The 22,400-nt window shown below is 45.0% G+C and overlaps 1 protein-coding gene across 1 annotated transcript in view; it reads left to right on the forward strand.

The window, feature by feature from the left end:
• Positions 1–22,400, forward strand: part of srcin1a (SRC kinase signaling inhibitor 1a) — a 69,837-nt gene that overhangs the window by 30,307 nt on the left and 17,130 nt on the right. Inside the window, exons 2-10 of the mRNA XM_019875777.1 lie at positions 9,430–9,462; positions 10,357–10,691; positions 13,502–13,528; positions 18,187–18,382; positions 18,817–18,828; positions 19,582–19,877; positions 20,660–21,477; positions 21,739–21,840; positions 22,243–22,370. Of these exons, the coding sequence (XP_019731336.1) occupies positions 9,430–9,462; positions 10,357–10,691; positions 13,502–13,528; positions 18,187–18,382; positions 18,817–18,828; positions 19,582–19,877; positions 20,660–21,477; positions 21,739–21,840; positions 22,243–22,370 (1,947 nt within the window). The remainder of the gene's footprint in view (positions 1–9,429; positions 9,463–10,356; positions 10,692–13,501; positions 13,529–18,186; positions 18,383–18,816; positions 18,829–19,581; positions 19,878–20,659; positions 21,478–21,738; positions 21,841–22,242; positions 22,371–22,400) is intronic.

Genomic DNA, 22,400 nt, shown 5'->3' on the forward strand with positions numbered 1-22,400 from the left:
CCACCCCCTCACCCCACCACCTCCTTCATCATTAGACATTCCATGCCATGCCTTGGAATGAGGAAGAGCAGTGCAGCAATCTGGCAGTCACAACGGCCTCGCCGGGTGTCTTCTGTGCGGGAGCTCTCATTAGCCTGCTGGGCTTTGAGTCAATGGAGGCCAACACCTCACCCTCGCTTCTTGTATCTTCCCCTTCAACGCACTCCAGTTAGGATCGACTGTCTGTGTGCGATCATGCGTGTGCACTCGAGTGTGTGTCAGTGCGTGTGACACTTGGTTCACGACTTGACCTTGTTGTGGCCCTGAGTGGTCGTTCCCCCCCCCTTCTGGTAACGTTAATTAGCCAAGTCAACTATCAAGAGTTTAAAGCGGTCGCACCCGGGGCTAAGTTTGGCATAAATTCCGCGTGAAGTCAAGCATTTTAATCAAAGGATTAAACTGAGACATTTAGGGGCCGTTCTTAACTGCACCCATCAAAACTGTGATGGCGTTTTTAAGAGCAACGGTTGTGTTTGACAAAAGGATCATTAACATGACTAGTATCTTCACATAAATTAATGTAATTGATTTTTAATAATAATAACAATAATTGTTATGTGATGGGGAGAGGGGCATTTTATTTGGATTTGAAGGTAATTAAAATCCGTGTGCGTGAGCCTTCTCCAAGAGCTTCTTCTAGGAAATTGGTGCAGAATAGCACGAGACACAAAATGAGCCTGGCGAGTGAGTGCCCAGCTTTTAAACGCAAGATGTGGAAATGTGTCACAAATGTCTCAGCGCACATGAGGACCTCCAGTGACTGAAGTGGATTTTCTTCACTTTTTTTGTAAATGTAATTGCTACTATTTTTTAAATACGTTTTTGTGAAAAAGAGAGAGGGCAAATCAAAAAAGGCTTATGCAGTTTATTTTAATCTCCCTTCCGAGAGTGGTATCAGCCTGTCTCGTCAGACCCAAGCTCCAGGTTCTATTTATGTACTATGCAGACACTAATGTCCCACTTTCCCACGTGGACAATTTGGAGTGTTCAATCAGCCTGCCATGCATGTTTTTTGGAATGTGGGAGGAAACCGGAGTACCCGAAGAAAACCCACATCGGCACAGGGAGGCCGGAGCTGGAATCGAACCCGGTACCTCTGCACTCTTAGGTCGATGCGCTAACCACTTGAACACCGGGCCGCCCTAACAGATTTACTTGTTTCATTTCAAACTCAATGGCTTGAGACCCAACTCTTTGTGTACGAGACATTAACCAGTCACTTGTGCATAATTTCTACCCCTAGCTTATGTGACATGATTCCGTGCGGTGAGATGTGATCACTGTGGAGCGGAAAAAAAATAGGAGGCCGCTCACCTACACAGTGTGCCCTAATTTACTGCAGTCCTTTTGTTGCCAAGAAGCTCCCGGAGAAAAGGGCACAGACAGTCAATTGTATAGGTGGTGCACAGTGCAGAAAAACACCTTGCTATGCCTCCATAGAAAACCTCGTAAATCAGGTCCCTTTTCCCACCAAACAACAAGTCGCATAATCGACAGATTCATCATGACCATAGAAGCGCCACCAAATGCAGTTCCCGAAACGTGCCTTTTATGTCCGAGCGACAAAATTGATGTTTTAGTCGTACTTATTTAGGAGTTGTGTCATCAAGGAACATGCGTTTTAGTTTGCAGCCCAATTCCATCCAAGTTTTGATTGATAACCGTGAACTGAACTCATCCGTCAGCAGACGCGCTGGGGGCACGTCTGCGCTTGTGTGGGTGTCTACGAGGAGTAGCTCGTTAGCTTAGCCTCTTGGCTGTGTCGAGCATGAGAATAATTAGAGGCTTGGCGACTGGTCCGCAGGGAGCGCATACGCAGCATGTCAGAAGCGACCATGTATTTCTTGTAGTCCTCAGTAAATTTTTAAAAGTCATCTCATTAACCAATTTTCAAAAACCACTTTACATTTTTTTTTTTTTTTTGTGTGTGTGTGTGTGTGTGTGTGTGGGGAATGATTACAGGATCATTAAGAAACCTGAGGCTTCCCGTCGCAGTGGAACAAATTGTGTTTTGAAATGACTTAATGCTAATTATAATCTTGTTAAAGGGATTGTTTCGGGGTCTTGTGTGCGTCATTTGAGATTGATGTACTTTTGGTCGCCACCGTTGTGTTTTGATTAAAATCGGCAGAATCAACACATTTAGTTTGAATGTGAAATGCAATATGCAAATGAGCGTGTCTGTTCTCTCCAAAGTGGTTTCCATCAATTTAATTGCTCTTGCCTCCTTGCCGTTTTTACATTGGAACATCAGGAGCGTTTGTTCTAGTGGGTTATTTAACCCTTCCTTGCACCCTGCAACCTGATAACATGGTAAGCCGTCCACTGTCGTGACCGCTGTCCCTGAAGGGGTTCAAATAGAAGTCAAGTGTTGTCTTCTGTAAAATGTTTTATGTGACCCTATGAATCTAAACTCTGATGAATACCGCATTTATAAAATAAGAACTTAAAAGATTCATTCACCTGTTTTCAGTCATCTTTTGGGCGCAGCCATTTTGACATTATACCGCCCCCTGCTGTCGATTGGAATTAACGTCAAAGTGCTCTTGCGCTCTCATTGCGAGCGTCACGTGACGGGTGAGCCAGGACGTTTGGTAAAACTAAACGTCAGGGCTCATTTTCTCCAAATTTCCAGTGGTTGGTGGAAATAGTCGCAAATGTCAACATTTTTATCTGCTACATTTTATCAGGAAGTGCCCTGAACCTCTTTATGTGGTTTCATGATGTTTATTTCACTTGTAAATTACTTTCAAATGAATATCGGTCCATGCCGTTAATATCCTTACTTCGGGTATGTATGACAGTTTCATTTGCAGATTTGCATACATTTAGGGAGGGTTTATCATCAGTCTTGCCGGAGGTCGGCGCCTTTCCATCGCTCTTAGTGCTTTCACATGAGGACAGGCTCAAAGGAACACGGCATCACGCTGCGTTCACACGTGTAAGAAGAGCCTTCATCTGTAGCCTCACCTGCACACCCCCCCCTCCCACCGCCCACCTCAATCCTTCTTAATAAGCACATGAATATGCATTCAATCTGCTCCTTAATATACTCCCGTTTCTCTTCACTGGCCATTGCACTTAGCTAAATGAAATGTATCAACATGGATCTGAATGGCTTGCAAATACACTGCGGTTTATTACACGGGGCCCGCGGGATGCATCACTCCCAGTTAGACCGGAGCGATGAAGCATATGAGCGCAAATGTTGGCTCCCCCTGTCAGTCAGGCAAAATGGTGCAGTACTTGACGAAAGGCGGAGATGCGCGAGAGCCTTATAACGCCAGCGGGCTCCTCCCGATTCCTCTTTAATTAACACATTCATTTATTTTGTGGCTTTGCTATTTTTTTTTTTTTTTAAATAGCATTTACATAAAAGACGGTTACCTATGTCACGGGATTTTTACGGTGATTATTTATTTTTTTTCCCACACGTTGTTATTGCAGGAAAGAATGCAGAAAAGACAGAGAATTTCCAGAATTTGGGATCATTTCACACTTAAGAAGCCAAAGTGCATTCTGACCATTGTGAAGTACATGTATGTCATTTAAACATGGTTTCCTAATCTGATATGAAGTTGCACCACGATTTGTAAATACAACCAACCTTTACTTCGCGAAAAAATTCACCTGTTGCGCCGCGGTTATGTAACGTATCAGCTGCGAAAAATGAGGGGAACACTGTAGCTGGATGGAAGGTGTTTCGTCTAAACCCTGATTGATCAATAAATTGATGAAGAGGCATCCATTTGTTCATGCGTGACGCTTTCCGAAACAGAGAAGCCCGCGAGACGCTGCTGTCGAACGCTCGCATGCTCCAATTGTTTTGAGTGCTGTTGGAGTACGAGCAGATGTTTTGCAGCGGCGGCATTGCCCGGGGAAACGCGGTGTTCGGAAGTGGAGAGGTTGGTGGGTGGCTAGGATGGAAGGAGGCCTCTAATTCAAGCTCTCCTTTGCCGATTAATGATCAAGATGACGTTTTTTTTTTTTTTTTCCGGACGCCCGGGAGCCTTCGTGTGGTCTCTGCGTTTCAAGTTGCTGCTTGACCTCCTCCTGATGGCTTCCTGTGGGTGGGCGGCCGGCCGCAATCTTCACTTCGCTTTTAGTGCTCGTCTCCCGACGCCGCTACCAGCTTTCACAGCTAATGGAGAAAAAAAACGTAAAGTGCACACGCTTGGCCGCTAGGAATGGACCTGTTTTGTTTTTTATTGTTTTTTTTTTCCTTCCAATCCTTTGAGTGGACACCAAATTGACTACTTGTAGTTTTCATTTGTTTCCTCGCTAATAATTACCGTGGCAAAGCAGCGTGAGTGTTTTATTTTGTTTTGTTTTCAAATTCCAGTTTACTCACCCAAAGAAAATGTTATACAGTACAGTGGACCACCGCATACTAGTAATTTGCCAACCATGGATTCTCCTATTCGCAGATTTGTGTTATTTTTTATTTTTTTTTTAATATTTCAAAAATATTTTATCTTTCAGGTTGAAGTCCAATGCCCATTTCTCTTGGAAAAGTATTTTTATTTTAGGCAGAGCTCGTAGCTGCCAGGGAAGGGTTTTTTCACCATTATTTTTTCATTTATAATGTTTTGACAGATCATTATTCATTTTAATTTTACAACATAAATAGAGAAACTTATACGACTTGTATAGGACGCCTGCCAAAGTAATGACTAAATTAATTACTTTTCTGGTTTAATATAAAATGCACATTTTTAAAGTATTGGACAATGATGGCTTGTGTTTTCAAAATTTTTCATGTGAAGTTCATAAGCTGAGCCGTGATTGGTTGTTACCTGAGCCCTGAGCAACTGTGATGTCATTTTCAGTCGACGGCAACGGGCAAAATGGCCGCCCTGGAGATGGATGACAACGGGTTGATTTTGCTGCTTAATTCATATTTCATCCATGCAATCTTCATCAAAATGACGTGATTAGAACTATTATTGTTCACAAAATGTTTGAATTGATTCCCACAGTAAAACACGCAGTAATTTTTTTTTTTTTGTTTTTACTTTTGTGTTTAATTTTTTTACCCTGAACTACCATGTAACCATGTAACAAGTAGCATAGGTTTTTGTTAGGTGGCAGCCTTATAGGAAGGACACTCGATTGTACTTCAGACATTTTTGTGGAATATATCAGCCCCGGTTTTACACTCCAACAGACAGATTAGCTTGGTAGATTCAATATGTTTCTCTTTGATTCTCTTTCATTTAAAGGATGTTGACAGCAGGCCATATTACCTCCTCTCACCACGTCTTTCCACACATTCCCTCCTAGATATTTGCGCAAAATACCAAATGCCAATAGCTCAAGGCCCAGGCTGATTGTTCATCTGTTCCCCCTCACAATTTGTGTTCCTCACCTGCCTCTGCTGACTCACTCCCCTCTAGTCTCGGTTCAAATATTTAGCGCCGTCACAGCTGGTGTCTCGAAAGAAGCTCGCGACGTGCTTTCGGTAAATTAAAATTCAAGGTGTAGATGCTCTCGCCTTGTTTTGCTTGAATGACTGCCCAATGTAACAACTGACAGTCTGTGCGCTGCATGATTATGGAACCGCTGTTGAACATGGTTGGACAAGATAGTACTTTCCGTTATATACAGAGTTAGTGTCCACTGGAGTGTGGAATGCACACATTGCCCACAATGCTCTCTGTCTAATTGAAGAAAATGAAAATCAATATTTCTCTGGTTTGCCTGCATATAAATTCTCGCAAACTTTTATTTTTGGGGTTTTACTTGTTTAGAACTACACTTGGTCATCGTTTCAAATATTTTGGTCACCCTAATGCAGCTGCTGTTGCTATGTTGCATTCATTCCCTTCAAACAGATTTTTAGGGGTGTCTCTGGAATAAAAGACCATCCAATATGGGTTGGGAATTTTCCGTTGATTTTTATTTTGGAGTGGAATGTTTCCGTTTGATTCAATGCACCGCTTTCTGAAATCCAAAACGATTTAACGATTTTAAATGTTTTTGGTTATACCCCCAGTTCGAAAAAGCTATCACTGAGATGCAGTGCAATGATACACCATTGCTAACTAAAGCCATTGTTTTCTTTGCTCAAGTGTATGTCACCACAAAAAGAAAATGCAAAAGAAAGCCCTTTGGTCCTACTTTTTCTAAATTGGAAAATTGACTTTTTGTCTGACTGGCATATATCTAAATTACTGGTAGGTGGTGATGGCTCCATGCAAAGACCATTCATTTGCAGTCTGGACTTTATAGTGGTGTCCAACTCTCTAGAAGTTTCCACTCCGAAAAGTTGCACGATTTATCGTGAAGAACTTTTTTTTTCTTCTCTTGAAGGAAATTGCGAGAAAAGTCCTCGGTTGTCATGGAAACAAAAGCTCTACTCTCTCCGCATGTGTGTTGTAATTCTCTTTTAAGGCGGCTGGATTTTCCATTTTGCAGCAGGTAAATGAATGCTGTCACGCTTAAATTCCAAGTGCAATATATTTATCAACATTTCACTCCTGTCATTGTTTTCTGTTAATAGCTTGAGTCCTAAATGATAAGCAGTGCAGCCAGTGAGCTTCTTAGCATTCCAAGGCCACCTCTCTCTACCTTTCACTCCCTCTGATCTGCTTTGATGTGAGCATGTATGAAATCGATGAAATCCGTCAAGCCGCTCGAGTTCCAGCAGGAGAAGAAGACGACACTTCTTCTTCTTCTTGACGAGATAAAATCCAGTTCACTGAACGGACCTACCTTAGAGTATTCAGTGTGTGTGTGTTTCTCCTCTTGTACAAATAACAAGTGAAGGCGGTGCGAACCGGTGACTCAAAATGTGTGAAGTCGAGAATAACAATACAATACACTCTTCAGGGCATAACATTAGGTACACCTGTGTTTCTGCTTTTAAGTGAATCATATATGAATCTGCTAGTATTGCATGTTAGCATTCTAGCTATTCTGTTGTGAAATAATACCCAAGAGAAGGACTGACTTAAAATCCGATCTTGCTACATGATAGCATTTTAGCTCGTCTCTTTCAAAAGTGTACCTGTCCACAGAGCATAATAATAGTAATCTATGTAACTTGACACTCTCTGACTGTACCCGGGTTCCTATATGGCTACTTGTTAGCAGACCAAGTATTAGCATGTTAGCATTTTAGCTACCACATGACACAATATGTACAAGTCCTTATTGACTTGCCTTAACACTTTCTGTACCAGGGTTGATTTAAAGTGTCTTACTATAGGCTAGTATTTGATTCATTATTATGAGCAACACTAATGATAATAATTAAAATAATAATGTAAAAACGTCATCTTTCCGTCTTCAAAGTTTCTATGCTCTTGTTCATATCTTGCTATAGGTTAGCATTTAGCTTCTTATTAGAAATGGCACAAGACTACGCGACGTAATGCCAACTCTTCACTGATGTAGCCGTTTTTTTCTGTACGGGTGTTGCTATTTTGCTACAGGTCTGAATACTATACTCATTATACGTTAGCATTCACTCAGTTTTCATCTGAAAGCTGTTCCTCTATTGTCAAAGCTGCCACTCTTTTTTCTCCTTATAGTTCTGCAGCCAATGTTCTTTTCTCAGGCTTTGCTTTGTCTAAAGGCTTACTGTATATTGAGGTGCCGGCGATGCCAGCATGAAGCATGAATTCACATTTTTCTCTTCTTTGCTATCTCAACCCACGCAGCTTATAAAGACGATGGCCTGCTATCTGCTCTATGCAAAGTTTTACAGGCGTTTTTTTTTTCAGACCTTTCGCATTTATGCACTAAAGTTATTGTCTTGCATTCAGTCGTTGTCTTCTGTGGAGAGGCTGGCACAGTTATCATTTTACTGCCGTTTTTTTTTTTTTTCCTCAAGTCGAGGTGCAAAAGTTCAATTTTCGCAGAGCGTCGTGATGGAGCTCTTGAGTCGGGGCCACTTGTTAGCAAACACACGACGAGCTAATGAAGTGCAAAGTGGATATCTGCTCGATGCTAACGCTATCAGCCCGCTGGCCCGCTTCACCTTCTGCTTATTATCACTTCATCATGTAATGGATGCCAGGGCGCGATAAATAGACTGGCTAAGTGGGGCATTTTGCAGTCCTTCACATTTTGTATTTCAAGATTTGTCCACAGAAGAGCATCACATTTCATTTCCATCACAGTCAGCGTGATTGTGATTGCAGCATTGCTATCCAGTGAAATCGTTGCCAAGCCTTGTCATGAACAGCAAAAACACGTGTCAAAGTTACCAGCCAAATCCGTATCATTTCATGGAGCCCGCTAGCTCAAAGTACCAAAATTGCAAATTGTCTCCACGTTTGTAATGTAACAATTGCCTGCATATATTTAATAATACGATGACGCAGTGGTGCACAACTACTTTAACTCGATGAGGATACACAAACAATGACAAATACATGTCAACTTCCCTGATAACAGAGCAGCACTTCCCAGCATGCCTGTTGGGAATTGTGTGTTTATTGTCAACACGGTTGTTCTTTGTTGTTCCCCCGTAGTAGCACTATTAGCTGTAAGCGCGTTTTTTTTTTAAATTACTTTTTTAGTTGTGCGATCATTTTCTTTGTACTGTGATTAAGTTTGATATTCTGTTTGTAGTGACTACCCTGTGTTCATTTTTAGTCTTCAGATAGTAACAACGATTGTACTGAATCACTTGAATCATTTTGTCGTAGTGACTCAGTCTCAAGATTCACTTTGACCGTGTAAGGTGTGCATTGTATCAGGATGCATCCCTCCTTGTGCTCCACAAGGGGGCACCAATGCCAATGAACAGGATATGCATGCCCCCTGCCCACCCCCAAAAAAAAAAAAAAAAATCATGCAGCAAATTCCAGCAACACCCCGTGTGCGGACCCGCATATAGCACATGCCCGAAACCGCCACCATTTTAATGGTGAATGACCAACATTACGCTGTGCCTTGGTGTCAGTCTGCACTCTCGACATATAGGCAGTCTTCGCGCGGCTTCGGCTCCAAGAAGACTCCTGGCGAGGCTTTTCTACCCTCCACTCAGTTATTCTAGAACTGTTTTTTTTTTTTAATGCATTTTATCCAACATGTTGTTTTGTATGACAACTAACCTGTCTTATTGACTGTGTGTCCACTTGCTTCCTGTTGAATACAATTTAAATGTGTTATTAGGTGTTTTCATGAATGCATTCATAGTCAACTGTGTTCTTTTGTGTGTGTGTGTGTGTGTGTGTGTGTGTGTGTGTGTGTGTGTGTGTGTGTGTGTGTGTGTGTGTGTGTGTGTGTGTGTGAACACATGATTTATGCATGCACTAATTGTGACTGTTGGCAAAGTACTATTAGTTTTGATAGTGCTTTTTGCTGTTGTTGACGTGTTTGTTTGCACGCATTTGTGCACAAACACGTAAATTAACCCTTGGCATGTTTCTCTTGCAGCACATGCCAGCAGGGCCTGTTATCCCAAACAAGGTAACTCACACGGCAAACCTTCCCCCCACCTTTTCTTTCTTCAATGCATTTTTCCATTCATTTCTCATTTTTGAGCTGTGGTGTCCATCAAGTGGTTATGGTTTCAAGCATAATCACTTTGCCTTATTGTTTGTCATCCCACAAAAATGAATACTGTACTTTTTTTTTTTAACTAAAAGTAATGAAAAATATTTGTCCCTCTATCCATGCCAGCCAGTGTTGCTGTATTATATTTAACATAAATTAGCAAACAAATCTCCATCCATCCATTTTCTAATCCGCTTATGCTCACGAGGGTCGCGGGTGCTGGAGCCAGCTGTCTTGGGGCAGGAGGCGCGGTCCAGCCCGAACTGGTTGCAAGACACACATAGACGAACAACCATTCACGCTCACACTCACACCTTGTGACAATTTAGAGTGTTTAGAGAACATGCAACTTTTTTGTTGGCTGGTGTGCCATGAGATTTTTCTTATGTTAAATATGTGCAGTGGATAAATAAAGTTTGAGAAACTTTTGTTTATCATATGTCAGTGAATTGTGTATTTGCGCTTTGTTATAGCAAAAGCTGCTGTGAAAGCTCTATATACTGTAAATAAAGAGCTATTTTACAAGAGAGCGACGGTGATCGTAGAAGTCTGATGTCTCTTTCGTCAGCCAAAAGTGCTTGAAAGTGCTTCGACTGACAAAGCAGCAAAACAAGTTCACTTTTGATTCATTACAAAAGCCTTTAATTCTTTGCTCACCATTTTTCTTGCCTTGCCAGCCCTTTGGAATCAATACTAGCGCCGAGAACTGCCCTCCTATCGAATATCTCATCCCATATCTTTCTCTACCTCCTTCTTATCTCTTCCACATTGGTCACTTCCCTTTTTCTGCATCCACCCACCCCACAGACCCAGAGCGCGGCGCCACTCACATGATCTCCACAGATGACCTGGAGTATCCGCGGGAGTATCGGACGCTGGGCAACAGCGGCCGGCGCTTCTCCAATGTGGGCCTAGTGCACACGTCGGAGCACCGGCACACGGTGACGGCGGCGCAGAGCCTGGAGGCGTTGACCAACCTACACAAGGCCGACATGGAGCGCAAGCGGGATGCCTTCATGGACCACCTGAAGAGCAAATACCAGCAGCAACAGCAGTTGCAGCATCAGCACCACAACCCGCCGTCGCCCTCGCAGTCGCACGCCAGCATGAGGGGAGGCTCAGAGAGGGCCGCGCGAGAACAGGTACGCGCGAAACACGTTCACATGAACATTTAAGTTTTGATACGTATTGAAGACCAATTCAAAACCCAAGTGTCTTGATCACATTTCTGTGGCGGTTGTTATTTAAGTGTCTGTTTTGAGGTGTCAGGTGTAGAAAGGGGTTTGTACCAATGGGGAAAAAACAAGCGCCCATTAAGACAATAAGAGCACACTCGATTAATAATTGAAAATAGAAATGTTCACGCTGCCAGATCAGTTTTAAGTTGTAGTCATACCGTTCACCACTAGATGGCAAATATCACTCAACAGAGAAGAGTCGCGAGCTGGTCTTGTGAGCAGGGCTGCATTAGGTCAAGACAATTGCGTCTTTCAGGTAAAATTTAGTTTATATTCCTAAACCCATCTGCCATATTTGTTAAGGTGCTTTCAACCTAAGCCACACACAACAGTTTTTTTTTTTTTTTTTCACAAGAACCGGCGACAGATCATTTGAAATGCATGAGGCATGACTAGATTTTCATCCTTCAAACACATTTTCATGCAAGCGAGCCATTTGCACTTTATTAAAATATACTAAGAGAACTTCTGTATGTTAGTTGAGTTAGGAAGTGCGTGGTCTTATGTGCCCCTCCTCCCCCATTAGTGCTGATAAAAAATTGTGACCCCCGTCCATCGTTTAAGTTGCCCATCCCTCCTGTAAATTGTCTGCGTTGGCTTGAATACAAGTATTATTAAAAAAAAACAAAAAAACAAACTAGTTTCACAGCTGGCTGCTCAGGCATGCAAATGAGTATTGTATTTGATTTTATTTAAAATGTAAAGAAATGACTGAGAGAAGGAGAGATTCAGGTGGAGTCTAATGTTGCCGTGGCAACCCCTTCCACATATGGCGGGACTATTGCATCGCAAAGGTCAGGCTGCGTAGGCAAATGGGAATGGCCGATTAACTAAGTGCTCGCAACGACGATTTCGGAGGTGACGTCGCTTCTTTGAGTGCAGTGGTCTTTCGTGGGGCGCGTGAGGGGGGCTACTGAGGACGCGGCAAAAAGCCCCACGTCTCCCACATGTGGTGGAGGGAGGAGGGAGGAGGGAGGAGCTGGAGCGAGTACAGCGCTGCAAGCCTCCTGCCTCCGTTGCCGCCGTTCAATTAGCCCGCAGCGGCGCGAGCCAGACAACCACCTGCAAAAATAAAGAGTCCCGATCAGCTGATGTAATGAATTAAATAATGTGTGATGAGGGAGGAAGGGGCGACACGGACGGCTCGCTGCATTTGACGGACAGGCGAGGATAAAATGGAGCGGTGAACCGGTGTAGGTGAGGCTGGACTTCAGCATGTCTACATGCGTGTGCGCGTATGTTCTCAACCTGTTGTTTGTTTTGGTTGTTGTGGCGACAGCCGGGCAATACCTTCCGCCGACATGCATCGATGTTTTATATTTTGCAAGTGATAGACTATGCAGTTGCAGTTTCGGTATGTGTGTGTGTGTGTGTGTGTGTGTGTGTGTGTGTGTGTGTGTGTGTGTGTGTGTGTGTGTGTGTGGGTGTGTGGGTGTGCGTGCGTGTGCGTGCGTGTGCGTGTAAGAGAGAATAACTACAAATGACTGTGATGTGGAGGCTGGTGGGGTGCTGGGGGATGACGACATGCAGTGGAGGAAGGGTAGTAGTGAGTGCAGCCCGCTTTACATGCTGGTCAGGTAATGCGGCGCTTCACTAACTCAGCTCTGTGCCTGATGTGCAGAAATATACAAGCAGCTCTTCGTTTCCTAAGATTCTTCTTTCACGTTTTACGAGAGGAAAATGTGAGCCCAGAAGACTGCTGTGGGTAATTGCTGCTGATAGCATCGGAACCCAAAAAAAAAAAAAAAAAACGTAGGAGAGGAGGGTCTGACTTGACTTGCTCGAGCTGCGTGCCAAAATCGAGTCAATGAAGTTGTCTCAGAAAGAGACGAGTTCATATTTATCACACACTTGATGGAGTGTCAGCACCGTTTTCTGCACTGACACTTGTCCTTTTATTTCGTCCTTCGATCTGGTGACAAGTACAGCTGAACGATTGAAAATTGATCTAATTGTGATTGCTTGGGCATCAGTCTGGAGTGGACTGTACCTTCCCAAAGTTGGCCGGGATAGGCCCCAGTTCACCTTCCGACCCTAAGGATAAGCATTGTAGAAAATGGCTGGATAATATTGATTTATTTTTTAAGTTAAACTAAGAACAAATTGGATATAATTATGTTTTCGACTTATTCTTGAATCCCATACCAAACCATTTCTGTTTTCCTTTGGGCCTCCCTCCCATCCTCCTTTTTGTAATGTGACGACTTGAACTGATACCACTACTATTACGACTTCCAAACCATTCTCTTCGTGCTAACATCAGTTTGCATTTTTTTTTCTTTTGTTTTTTTTCTACAGTCATGTTGTCACTTCAGACAACTCACACCAGTCTGCCTCTTTTTCCATCATTTGTGCGTCAGGATTTATTCATATCCAGCACACTGACCGGTTACTCAAAAGCGCCTGCAGATAAGAAGAAGTGCTCAAATGAGGGTTGGGATTTCATATTAAAATTCATGAACGCTGCCCAATCGCCTTTATTTTTTTTTTAATTCAGTATCTACAAGGTGTATTTCCGGGACCACCGGCCACTTGGGACGCTGGTGGGGGGATTACATTTTAATGGGAGGAGTTCCCCCCCGCTCAATATGAGGCACTGTGACGGGACTTTCAAGTGCACACATTACAAGATAGAGAGTGAACATCGTTTTATTTCGTTTCACTTCCTAAAATTGTCTTGTCTTTCTTCTTCTGTGCCACGGGAAACACTGCAGCAACAACCCAACTACTGGAGCTTTAAGGTCAGTGGTGCATATTCAACGAAACCTCCACCGAGGAGTTGGTGTGTGTGTGTGTGTGTACTTGTTTGTGTCTGGTTTTGTATTCGTCTGCATTAACATTTCCTAAACCTTTTAAGCCCCCAAGTGTGCCGCCGATCATTGCATGTAATTCATTGCCACAAGCGAGTCATGCTTAACGCGGTGGATACTTGTCATAGAAGTAAATGGGCCAACTCGCATTAGGTCGTATATCTATGAAGGAAATGTTCATGTTTCAGCATTTTATTTTGTGAAACAGATCATAGACATCTGAATATCTTCTACGTACGTATACCGGGTGTGTATCTCGCCAATAAAAGACCTTTCAATACATCTCATACATATATGAGGTGTGATACAATTCAAGGACGCTAAATTTAATGTGAAACGATTCGGTTCGATTCGATGCACTCACATCACGGAACCGATTTTCCGATTTTTGTGACACCGCTAGTGCAGTACTCCAGATTGTATTGAGGCCTTCGGTCTTCCTTTTGCATACAGGACATAAATGCTGTCACTTGAGGTGGCCTTTGAGCATGATGTACTGTAAAGAATACTGTGTGACCTCCAGTTTAGCTGTCTGCTCATGGCGCTCAAGGTTCCTCATGCATATACGTTTATCTATGTGTGTGCGTGTGCGCGCGCGTGCGTGCTTATCGGAGGTTGTCGTGTCAGGATGCTGCCTTGGAGGATTTACCGTACCTCACTCAGTCACGCGGCCACATTTCGCTTTTTAAAAACGAACACCTCGGCAGAAGAAATACTCGCTGTTAAGATGTATTGATCACCTGTTCCAACAGTCAAGTATCCCCCCCCGGTGGGCCGTTGTCTCTCGCGGAAGTTGGCAGGGAGGAACTCGTGCTAAACAATGCGACTATTGATGTGTGAGAGCATGGGGGATAAAAAAAAAAAAGCCCCCAGCTTATCTGCTGTGTATTTCCCTCTCCACTCTCCTTCCATTCCGGCTCGGCTATCGGCGCGACAGGGTGGAAATGTCAGCGAATATCAATAGCCGAGTTCCTTGACCCATAGTGAGATGCGCGGCAATTTATCACTCTCAGCATTTTACTCCAAATGTGATTGATGGGAATTAGAGTGCCGCTCGGAAGCTTCCTGATAGCCTTTAGCTTATGTAGAGGACAAGCTCGTCAATTCGACTTTATTTACAATGGCAACAATAGACCATTTTAAACTGTAACGTGTATCGGCGCCAAGTTACTTTCCTTAACCGTGGGAACATTTCATTCGATTGTACATTTTGGTCATTTTATGGTCAACTAATTGTTGACTTGAAGAACGGCCCGGTGGACGTCTGGTTAGCATGTCCATCTCATAGTGCAGAGGTGCAGGGTTCGATCCTCCGGCTTTCCTGTGTGGAGATTGCATGCGTGGGTTTTTTCCGGGTGCTCCGATTTCCTTCCACATTCCCAAAAACTTGCATGGCAGGTGAATGGAACACTCAGACAATTGTCCCTAGCGCAAATGCTTGCTTTTCTTTTTGTGCCCCGTGATTGGCTGACAACCAGTTCAGGGTGTACCCCGCCTACTGGACGAAGACAGCTGCCCGCGACCCTTGTGAGGAAAAGAAGATTAGAAAATGGTTGGATGAATGGATTTCCTTAGTTGTAATTTATGACTGACAAAGTGAACTGGGCAGCCAGGACAGACACACCTTACATTTATCCCATGTCAATTCCTGTTTTAATGGTATCCTTCTGGTGGTCGCATCGCAAAATCATCATTGACACAAAAAAAGAAGATGAAACAAAAAGCCCTTTTGATAGGTAGTAGTAGTTGTTTCCCACAGTGCTAGTCGTCATAAAACTAAAGGCAATGTTGTTGTCGGTAGCAGATGCACCTACGACAGGAGGAGACATCGAATAAACCGCATAAAAATCTAAACAAAGCCAGATGGGATGGGGCAGCCAGGTGTGTCCAGGGAAATTCTTTTCGCCTTTTAAGTACGCAATGATTTAGACTAAAACAGGAAAATCGACTTCACAAACCTTTACTGCAGTCCTCTTAAAAGTATAAGATTATATATGATTTGATTGTCAGCGAAAAGATAAAAAAAATGACGATTTTATGTCTGGCCAACTGTTTTCTTCAGGGCACCATTTTCCTCTTGATGTTTATTCCCCGGCTAAGCAATTTGCTCCATGCAATGATGGCTGCTGCTATTAGAAAGCCTCAGTTGTCTTGTGAGAGGGGAAGGAAGGGGGCGGGGGGGTAGGTCGCTCTGGGGTGTTGTGTGTCCAGGCAGAAGATTGGCCTGAGAGGAATCACGAAGGTGGCCGAATAGCAAGCGAGGCTCGGTCAGTCAATTTATGTGCAGAGAAGAGCGCAAATGTCCACGGCTGCAGTGCCAAGAGATGACAAATGAGCTCCAAAGAAGAAGATATTCTTGGAAGTGTAAACTGTGTAAGAGCAAGAGGGAATTACAAAAAAAAAAAAAAAATTGCAGAATAAGCGGTCAAGGTGTGAGGAATTGTAATTTTCAGACATCAGCGCCTGCCTTTCGTCTGCCCGTCGAGAAATGTTTGACATTCACACCGCTGACAGATATTGACTCAAGCGGCTCCTGGAGAATGTCACGTTCACAGTTGTGGACAATTTAGAGTAGTCCCTGAGCCAAACATGAACGTTTTGGGGATGTTGGCCAGAGTACCCGCAGAAAACCCAATGCAAGCAATCTGCTTTTTTTTAAAACATGTCATTCACCTTGCGCGTCGACCTCACAGTGCAGGAGTCGTGGGTTCGATCCCGGCTCCGGCCTTCCTGTGTGGAGTTTGCATGTTCTCCCCGGGCCTGCGTGGGTTTTCTCCGGGTACTCCAGTTTCCTCCCACATTCCAAAAACATGCATGGCAGCCTGATTGAACACTCAAAATTGTCCCCAGGTGTGAGCGTGAGCGCGGATGGTTGTTCGTCTGTGTGTGCCCTGCGATTGGCTGGCAACCGGTTCAGGGTGTCCCCCGCCTACAGCCCGAAGACAGCTGGGATAGGCTCCAGCACCCCCCGCGGCCCTTGTGAGGATAAAGCGGATCGGAAAATGGATGGATGGTGGATGTCATTCACCATTCATTCCATGAAGTCTTTCACACATTTTCTACTGCTTACCATGATACATACTCTGTTTATACCAAATGTACTCTGTTCAAGTGCGAGGTGCCTAAACATGTTGGACCTCCAACATGTTGGTATCCCCCCCCCGCCCCCACCACATAATCAATGTGACAAGCAGAGAATCACCGCCTAATCTTTATCTTCTGCTCAAAAGCTGTGCTGATCTAAAATCCAAAGCCCTCTACGGGGCACTGTTAGTCATTACAGTGGTTGACAACCCTGAATTTCACTGACAATGTGGGTGTAACGCTCTTCCACACCTCCATGTTGAAAAATATTCGTTGATGGCAGTCAACGGTTGGATTCCAGATAAGGCTCTGACATCTTTAAGACCCTCTGAGTTGTTGTGCTTTGATTTTCTATGGCAATAGAAAAAGACTGCTTTGTGCAGACTCTCAGGTCAGATAAACACTTCGATTACACAGGCGCTTCCAAGGACTGTAAACTTTGCTGCTGTCCTTGCTAAATTACACGTCACGTCAAGCTGCAGCCCACGCTCGACAATTCCTCAGACAAAACGAAGCCTGCGAAGAAAGAAAGCGCAGCAAGTTTGATTGCTCCGTACATGTTTCTTTACATGCTTACAAAACTTTCTGCTGAACACTATCACACTACTGCATCGTGTCTGTGTGGGGGACTAAATTATGCATGTACACTGACAGAAGGCCGGCACATATAAATATAGACAGAAAGGAGTATCAAGTGAGAAGGCGCTGTAGGGCAAAAATAATGAATAATGTAGTTGACTTGCTGTGATGCTAAACATTGCTGATGGGTCAGAGTGGGCCAATATTGCTACTTAAAGCTATTTTCATTTTGGGTGAAATAAGCAAGAAAAATTCTGTCAAAAGGTCCCTGGGGGCAAATTTCCTTCTTTTTACACACTATAGAGTCTGTATATGCACCATATCGGGGTTCAGTTTATGCATTGCAGATTTTTTAAAATTAGTGTTGTATCCAAGGGTGTAAAAAAAAAATATTGCATCGAATCAAACAGGTCCGTTGTAAAAATATATATCTATAAATTGGGAGTGAGGACATGTTACAAGTGTAAGAAGGCAACCAAGACCGGCCTGTCCGGTGTCCAAAACTACATTATGGTCTTCCCTCCGAAACAAGCACCAGAGAGCATTGTGGGAGCTCATTACGGCACCCTCTGAGCCAGAGGATCAGCCAGCCGCTCTGCTGAGCTCGAGCCCAGCTGCCCTGAACCTACAGGGTGCCAACGCCAGATTTGCAGGGGCTTTCCAAAAACAAAAAAAGGACTCGTTTAAAGTTTACGGCAGCTCGGGAGGCCCGGAGTTTGGATAAGTGCGCCACGGGAGGTGTGCAAAAGTCAGGCAAACATGACACAACTTACGCAAAGCTGAAGCACATCCTTCTACTGCAGTGCCAGTAAGCGTCAAGTCCAAAACCACACTCGGCGTTTTGTTCGTCACTCATGTTCTTCTTACGCCATCATCCTCCCATCAGCCTGTCCTCACCCGGTCGTTGCGCCCTCTCCCCGCTACAGAGCCGCAGCCCTCGCCATTCCCAGTCCACCCAATCGGGGCTGGCCGACCAAGCCACCAAGCTGTCCTTCGCCTCCGCCGAATCCCTGGAGACCATGTCCGAGGCCGACGTGCCCATCGGCTTCAACAGGATGAACCGCTTCCGCCAAAGCTTGCCCTTGTCGCGCTCCGCCAGCCAGAATAAGCTACGGTCTCCAGGTCAGCATGTAGCATGCACGCTAACACGCACGCGCACACTTTGACGGTCCATGCAAATATCCATTGGCATGATGTCGTTCAGTCCAGTGCCTAATTTAATTTTTTTAAAAAATATATTTGCTATCAATCATTTTTTATTTGAAGTATTTAGTCCACTTTTGATCTGTTGCGAGTTATTTGTATATTTTGAGTTTATTTTTATTGTTATCATAATCTTTGTGACATGATTCGAGGCTGTTTAATATCTTTATTCTTTTGACAATCCACTGACTCTGTTGTGCCAATGGAAAGGCCTCACCTATCCCCAAATAATGTTCAGTGGATTTTGCATGCGCACACTTTGGGTTTCTCCAGCACCACGTGTCTGACTTTTAACGACTGGTTCTTTCTTTGCTTTGTTTGTTCTTTGTGTGTTTGGACCGCACTCCACCAAGATGAATATGCAGGTTAGTCAGGCGTCAAAACACATACAAGAGATATCAGATCAAATGGAGCTGTTGGAGCACATCGAGTGCGTGCGTTCTTTTCAATTGGTTTCCATCAATGTCATGCAAAAGTGTCATCTCGTAATTAAAGTAGAAGGTCAAATGCAAGAATAATCGAGATCACATTTCGAGTTCAATCAAAATTCAAATGTGATTAATCCCACCGTAAGGATGCAAAAACACATTTTTTCTTGTTTGTTGGTTTTGAAGTTCGACATTCTAATCGATGAACATCATCGGTACTGCACTAAATTGGTAATTAATTTTCATTTTCCGTATTTGAAGTTCCCTCACATGAATACAGTGTTGCATACCAAGGCTTCTGAAGTCATAAATGGATAAATCAAATGACCTTGAACAATGTTATGACTATTAATGTGAAGACAATGATCATGTTCATGATTTCGCACAGTGATGAGGAAAAAGATACCTGTGCCGGTGCTTACATTTTTCAAATGATCACTTCTCCAACATTCCTAGAAAATCACAATGTCCCATCACCGGTGAGCTGTTTTTAGAATGGGCCTTGCGCGTGATGTGGTCCTTCGGGGCTTACCTGGTGCCCGCAGGCGCGACATTGGTGACCCCTGTTATATTTTGTATGTTGCCTACAGTATGAAGTCAAATTTCAAAATGGTGGCGGTTGGATGAGTGTGTTATAATAGTGGAGGTCACTAGGATTTATTGTTGATCTCTTTTTTTTTTCTTCCCCAGGCGTGCTCTTCCTGCAGTACGGCGACGAGACGCGCCGTGTGCACATCACCCACGAGCTGAGCAGCCTGGACACGCTGCACGCCCTCATCGTGCACATGTTCCCGCAGAAGCTGACGGCGGGCATGCTCAAGTCGCCCAACACGGCCGTGCTGATCAAGGACGAGGCGCGCAACGTCTTCTACGAGCTGGAGGACGTGCGCGACATCCAGGACCGCAGCGTCATCAAGATCTACCGCAAGGAGCCCGTCTACGCCTCCTACCCGGCCGCCGTCCACCTGGCCAACGGGGACCTGCGGGTGAGCGAGTGTGCGAGAAGGCTGAAGGCGAGGTTCTCGGCTTATGACGCTCATTTGAACGGCAAACACGGGAATTGCGATGACATTTCAGAGTCTCGGCATTTACACTGCGTAATTTCGAATTTCAGGCAAAACATTTGCAAGCTTTTAAAGCAGAACTAATGAGCATTTTGAGCGCGTTGTTGTTTTTGTTGTTTCACTGGTGATTTCGGCAGGTATTCCTCCTGGAAATGTGTTTCCTATCTTGAGCAGACCATCTGTTGACGACAATGTCGCCGTGTTAAAACAAGTGTTTCTTTTTTTTTTTTTTTTACATTTCCGCGTCAGCGACGAGCAAGAAAGGCCTGAGGGAGACGAGATTTTGGGTTTTAATTATTCAACGCAAAATCCTGCTTAGCCGTTTCTTGCCATCAACAATGCAAGGAGAAGGGTGACAATGACGAATGGACAGGCAGGTGTTTAAGTGTACCTAATATTGTGGGTAGTCAGCTTGCATATGTAACAATGTATATGTATGTATGTATTCAGCGTTGTTTGGGGCCAGCTGTGCTCCTTTGTTTGCTGATAACACGGTGAGCACTGGAAAGGCGCAATGAGTTCAGGATGAAATGCAAAAATAAATGATTGTTTTTCTTTTGATGGCCATAAAGGGAGCTGAGCGCAACTTTATAACGCTCCACAAAAAGCAGGTTAAAATGGACGGAAAGAGTCTTTAACGTTGTCGTTTACTGCTGTCGCACGGTTGCGTCCTCGTGGTAACGTGGGCCGCTTCCTGCTTTCAGAGGGAGATGGTGTACTCATCCCGTGACTCTTCCCCGACTCGCCGCCTAAACACTCTCCCCTCGTCGTCGGGCTCCTCGGGCTCGCCGTCCCGCTCGCGCCTCTCCTACAGCGGCGGCCGCCCGCCTTCCTTCGCCGGGTCCCACGGGCCCCACGAGCAGGCCCGCCACCCTCACCACGCCGCGGTGGCAGCCGCCCACGTGGCCAACGCGGCCCTCTCGCCCTCACCCAGCGCCATCCTGGAGCGGCGGGACGTCAAGCCGGACGAGGAGGTCTCGGCGAAGAACTTGGCTCTGATGAAGAATGAGTCCCTCTACGCCGACCCCTACAGCTTGATGCACGAGGGCCGCCTCAGCATTGCCTCCACGCAATCCCTGGCGACCATCGGAGACCCTTTCAGTTTCCCCGTGTCCTCGGGCTTGTACCGCCGCGGGTCTGTGCGCTCCCTCAGCACGTATTCCGCCGCTGCCCTGCAGGGGGAGCTGGACGATTCTCTCTACAAGCCCGGCGGGTCCTTATACTCCGACACGTACTCAGCCACACTGGGCATGGGCTTCCGCATGCCGCCGTCGTCCCCGCAGAAGATCCCCGACATGCACTTGCGGGACAGAGACTCGTACTCGGGCTCGCCCAACCGGGCTTCGCCCGTCAGGCAAAACTTTCGGAAGGACTCGACGTCCTCCGTGTTCATGGACAGTCCCAAATCCAGACCCGGTTCTGGCTCTGAGCCTCTCTGTCTCACAGCTGGACCCGGGGAGGGAGGCAGGGCCACGCCCGGCTTTGGGTCAGCGCTGTCCGGACCAGATGCTGATGCGAGCAGGTCAGTTGGAGCATATGAGATGGCTCGAGAGGTGGTGGTGCCAAAACTTCGGCCTGGGGGCCATTTGCTACCCATTATATACATTTTTGATTCGATTGGATTTGTTTTACTTTGGATTATTGAAAAAGGGTGTAAGAGTTCAGCATATAAAATGTGAAAATCCAAGGCCTTGAAATATATTCCAAATCATCGAACAGAATATTGTGATGTTTAAGTTGACTTGAGATTGGTCACTGCGGTTCTGGTTTCGTTCTGTGACAGGGATCATCGTCTTGAGCGCATGGAGGCCATGGAGAAGCAGATCGCCAGTCTGACCGGCCTGGTCCAGAGCGTCCTGACCAGAGCGCCTGACAGCGACAGCACGTAAGACGTTCCAGGCTGCATTTGCTCCTTTACGTTGACAATTCGACACCACCTTGACAGGTGCTCGAGCACACCTTAGCCTCGTCACTCCTTGCCTGACAAAATTCAAATCCTTTGTGCTCCAAAGCCCCTTTTAACAAGATAAAAACAAAACAGGTTTGAAAATGTTAACAATAACCCCAAAATCTCTTTTCAAGAACACGCATGAATTTTGTCGTTAAATGACTTCTCTGCTGCAACACATAGCAGATGAAGAAACAAAGAGGACATTTTTTGAGAGTACCTGGCAACATTAGCTTTCCGGACGCAATGCAGGCGACGCAACGCCTCGTTGATACTGTCCAGTCTTGCTTTTAGAGTTAGCACTGTAATGGGCTTGCCGTGTGGCCGTTGATCCCGCAGATGCGGCTTGCTGCGCCTCTGCATGATGGCGGGCTGCCCTCCGGACCAGGGAGCCGACTTCTCACGGACATTACCTTTCTCTTCCAGCGACAAGACTGACACCAACAGCGACGGCTCTGCCACCGGAAGTGAGTACTAGACAGTCGGCGGGGGGGGGG

This window comes from Hippocampus comes, unplaced genomic scaffold, assembly GCF_001891065.2.
Source record: "Hippocampus comes isolate QL1 unplaced genomic scaffold, H_comes_QL1_v1.1 scaffold93, whole genome shotgun sequence".
Taxonomy (NCBI): domain Eukaryota; kingdom Metazoa; phylum Chordata; class Actinopteri; order Syngnathiformes; family Syngnathidae; genus Hippocampus; species Hippocampus comes.